The sequence below is a fragment of the Nanorana parkeri genome, unplaced genomic scaffold (assembly GCF_000935625.1).
Source record: "Nanorana parkeri isolate BGI_ZX_2015 unplaced genomic scaffold, ASM93562v1 scaffold1571, whole genome shotgun sequence".
NCBI classification, from domain to species: domain Eukaryota; kingdom Metazoa; phylum Chordata; class Amphibia; order Anura; family Dicroglossidae; genus Nanorana; species Nanorana parkeri.
The window spans coordinates 43,727-48,107 of record NW_017307839.1 but is presented as its reverse complement, the minus strand read 5'-3'; the positions used below and the strand labels follow the sequence as shown (position 1 = coordinate 48,107).

Genomic DNA, 4,381 nt, shown 5'->3' with positions numbered 1-4,381 from the left:
GGGAGGGCGGGAAGCAAGTTCAAGGCAATCCAGAAGTGCAAGTATTTTATGCACAGTTCCACACTTTTTTTAAGATGGATCTTTCTCACAGTTTCTGGCAGCAAGTTCTAACGCAGATGTGAGCATTTAGTTAGGCCCATGTACATGAGTCCTATGGGCCAACTTTTGATTATTGGAAAACTACAACGGGGTTTGGTCGTTTATTTTTAAATAGTATAACTTTGCAAACCATGTGTTTATATATATATTTTTTATTTTACAATTAAACATTTTAGAAGATGTCCTTTCATAACACTTAGGCTGGAATCACACCATTTCCCATACCAGATCTGGAATGCAATGCATTGCATTTTTGCCGTGATTTTACCACAATTTTGCTGCGTGCCGGAGCTGTTGTTTTTTTTTTTAGCTTAAAATTGGCTCTTGGCATTTCTCAAGACTTTATGGTATTCTATTTCATCTTATTCTGATATATATTCCTCTCGGCCTAGCCGTGTGTTTAAATGTTGGACTTCTCTCCAAGTATTAAGAAGTTTCAAAGGTACACAATGCCCCATGAGGCGTTAATCATGTTACACACCAGGGAATGTCAAACAGTTCTCACAATGAGGCAGAGAATATGACTCTTGCAGAAGAGATGTATTGCTTGTTGATTTTCCAGGGGTATAGTATTAGCAGTGCATACTGGTTGGCCAATTCTCAAACATTTTAACTGCCCAGACAGGAGATTGAAGCTAATATTTAGACTATAAAAACACACACGTGTATTTATCATGGGACATTAACCATCACAGTTTATGTTAAACCCCAGGTAGAATAAATAACATTAATCAACAGGGGCTAACTCAGGCAATGGTTAAGCTATCTTTAAAATATATTAAGAGATTTTTTGTTTGAACAGGGATTGATTTTAATTGAAGAGTCAAGTCATCATGACATAACTCTCCTCGGGGCACTCACAGCCTCTTGTTATGTCTTACAAAGACATTACAAACAAATGGGAAGCTTACGTTTACTCTGTAGTGGAAGTTATTACTATAAAGTATCTACCTTTTTAATTAGTTTCAAGAATTAAGCTTCTGTCAATGGACATTTGCATTTCCCTGAAGTTGTAGGATAAACAATCTTATATCATCAGTGTTGGTGAAACCCTCTGAGCTAGGTAGCCATCACTAATACCTAATGCAAAGCCTTTTCTGTTGCAGGTAATGGAAGAGAATTATACTTAACGGTACTTAATTGTAACTCTCAAGCAACCACCCTGTGGCGCCCCACCCCCCTTCCCTCCGGTGGCCCTATTCTCCTGCCGGCTAGCTTCCACAGCCAACAGGTGAATATCAGCAGCTGGGAGCAATAGCCAGCCTGCTATTGGCTATTTCAAATTGCAATAGCAAGCTGGCTATTGTGCCCACCCACTGAGCAGAGGAACGGACCTGAGAGAGAACTTTCTCTCTCAGGTCTGCTCCTCTGCTTGGGCAGGGTTTCAATAGCCAGCCTGCTATAGGCTATTTCAAATGGCAATAGCCAATAGCAGGCTGGCTATTGAAATCCCACCCACTGAGCAAAGGAATGGACCTGAGAGAGAAAGTTCTCTCTCAGGTCTGTTCCTCTGCTCAGTGGCTGGGCACAAAAGCCAGCCGGCTATTGCAATTTGAAATAGCCAATAGCAGGCTGGTTATTGAAACCCATTATTTACATTATGTTGCCGACCGCAAAATGTAAACAAAAAATTTCATTAGCAACAAAAATATTTAGTCTCCCCATTTTTATCAAGGAAAAGCAAAAAAAAAACAAGGACATAATATCCTTGATGTTTTCTTGTCCGTGCTGGTTGCTCGAATGCCAGATAATGTGGAGTTAACTGTATATAGACTGCCTGGATTCTATATATAACTATGATTTGCAGTTCTCTTTTTACATTTAACAATTTAGATTTAACTACCACTCTGAAGCAAGAAACTTGTTTAGGCCTTCATTTAATGATAGTTGATGGCCTAGTGTGCTTACCAACAGTTGTCAGGATGTTGCTTGGCAAAGTTCTTATTACTTTACTTTAGCTTTCTATCATATTATGCCAGCCACTTCCCCACATGTGTAAGCTGTTGTTTGCCATCAGCAGTTCCAGCCATGTTGCATCCAGTGCCGATGAACCAGCACGTTTGCCACCCAAACAGTTAAGTGTCGAATCTCTGATGGGTCTTCTTGTTCTTTGGCAACCCAAGCAGTGTCTACTCTGGAGATAACCTCAAAATGGCTGTGATAGGTCAGTTTTTCTGTAAATGCAGATGGTGATATACTGATGCCAAAGGTTCTGGGGGCACAATGAGCCAGTGGGTAATGATGTTTCCCAGCATCTGCTCAAAGCTAAAACTGTTTTGGTAGGACTGTGTGTTTTAATGAAAAACTATGGTTGTTGTAATTTGAGCACAAGATAGACCGAGTACAGAATTAAGCTATTTTATAGTAACTAAATCTGTTTTTTACTACTTGTCTTGCTATAGCTTCTGGATCATCTAGAAGACCCTGGGTTCTTGGAAAAGTGATGGAAAAAGAATATTGCCAAGCCAAAAAGGTAAGGAGACTATTTATTTCTTTTTCTATACTGTAATTTTTTTATAAATTAAACCCATTGCAAGCAGTGGAGGTTACAATTCTGTAGACTGAGCAAGCTTTTAGACTAGGAGGACAGACAAGCGGCAGAAACTGCACAGCTAAAGGGTAAGTTTACTCTCTCACAGAATGTAAGAAAATGAACATATTAACACCACCCGCCACCTCTCCGGGCCTCCACTGCACATACCTGTGTTGTCCCCATCAGCTGGTGTGCGGTCACACCCCTGCAGTATGTAATGAACATAATGATCACATATGGCGAGCGCCAATTGGTCACACTGGCCAATGAGTAGTGCTTCTTACTTCCAGGACCTGGTGCCCAGCTTAGAAGTGCTTCTTATTAGTCAGTGTGGTCATGTGATCCTGCTGACCAGTTAGAGCTCGCCATTTGCAAGAATTGATCATGTTACGTATCGTGGAACTTTGTGTATGCACCCTACGGTGACTGGCAGGGGATCACACAGGTATGTACAGCAGGGGCTGGGAGAGGTGGTGAGTGCTGTCAGTAAGTTCATTTTCTCACATTTTGTGGGAAAGTGAACTCGCCTTTTAAAAGCTCCCTGCTGTTTTGCAGAAGAGATTTATAAAGCAATGACATTACTCAGTAGTATTGGAGTTGTACTTGTTCAGAAAAGGCCAGGCTTCAGGCATACTAGAGGGCAATGGAAGCTGCAAGTATTTGCAAGCACTTGTGGGGATGGACATCTACATCACAACATCTTTACAAAGTGCTGAAGTGCTACACGTTTACAACATCTTGGCATTCAGCCATTGTGACCATAGGCACCTTCACTTTTTACCTGTTAGCGGCTTTGTTGTTTTTGTAAACCACTTGAGTCCCCAGGCCTTTCTCTTCCTGAACCCCAAAGCAATTTCTTTTTTAGTTTTGATGATGTCTGCGTTTCACACGTTAGATTTTTTAGGTTTTATAGTTCTAACATATACATCATTTTTTTTAGGACAGATAGGGATTAAGTTGGGTAGCAAATTTGAATACATATATTTGTATGTCCTTGGTTTTTATTGGGAATAGATAATAAATTCAAAAATGATTTTGCCTTTATTGTTTAACGCAACATTTACATAAGTTGTGCATGTTAACATAATGAATTGGTAAAGCTCACAGTAAACTTACTGTATGCGTCTTACTTTAGGAGGCCTTTATTCTCCTTCAACCTACATTCTGCCTTACGTAGGGAGGAAAAAAACTTTGACTAAAATGCTAGCATAACAGTAAGAAAAAAAGTTTTCTTTAGCTCTTGGCGCTAATGGCTGCCAGCTGGACAATCCACTTGCTGTTGCTCACTCAAAGTTTTCAACAGTTTATCACAGTTTTTTTACACAGACTTGAGGGGCTGCTCATCCAAGGCTCTGGGGCTTCCACCACGAACATAGAAAACAAAAGGGAACAGAGCGCCACCTCCGTGTGTAAAATCGTTTATTACAATAAATAAAACAAGGGATAAAAGTACTCACAAACAAACGTTTTCATCAGGCTTTACCAACAAACGAGAGGCCACACTGTCTGTTGACCCAACATGGTATCCCCCCGACTATGTAACACGGTAGTATCCGGTCACATCACCGTCCACCGACCGCAGTCAGCCAAGATTGACGCGTTTCAGGGGCTGAGGAAGGGGGCTTGCTTGTTAAAGGGGGTTTGTTGTTAAAGCCTGATGAAAACGTTTGTTTGTGAGTACTTTTATCCCTTGTTTTATTTATTGTAATAAACGATTTTACACACGGAGGTGGCGCTCTGTTCCCTTTT

The 4,381-nt window shown here is 40.7% G+C and overlaps 1 protein-coding gene across 2 annotated transcripts in view; it reads left to right on the top strand.

The window, feature by feature from the left end:
- The window catches only part of RB1CC1 (RB1 inducible coiled-coil 1), a 117,765-nt gene that overhangs the window by 108,137 nt on the left and 5,247 nt on the right, over positions 1-4,381 (top strand). For both annotated transcript variants that reach the window (XM_018570679.1, XM_018570678.1), the window contains exon 22: positions 2,502-2,572. In XM_018570679.1, coding sequence (XP_018426181.1) covers positions 2,502-2,572 — 71 coding nt within the window. The remainder of the gene's footprint in view (positions 1-2,501; positions 2,573-4,381) is intronic.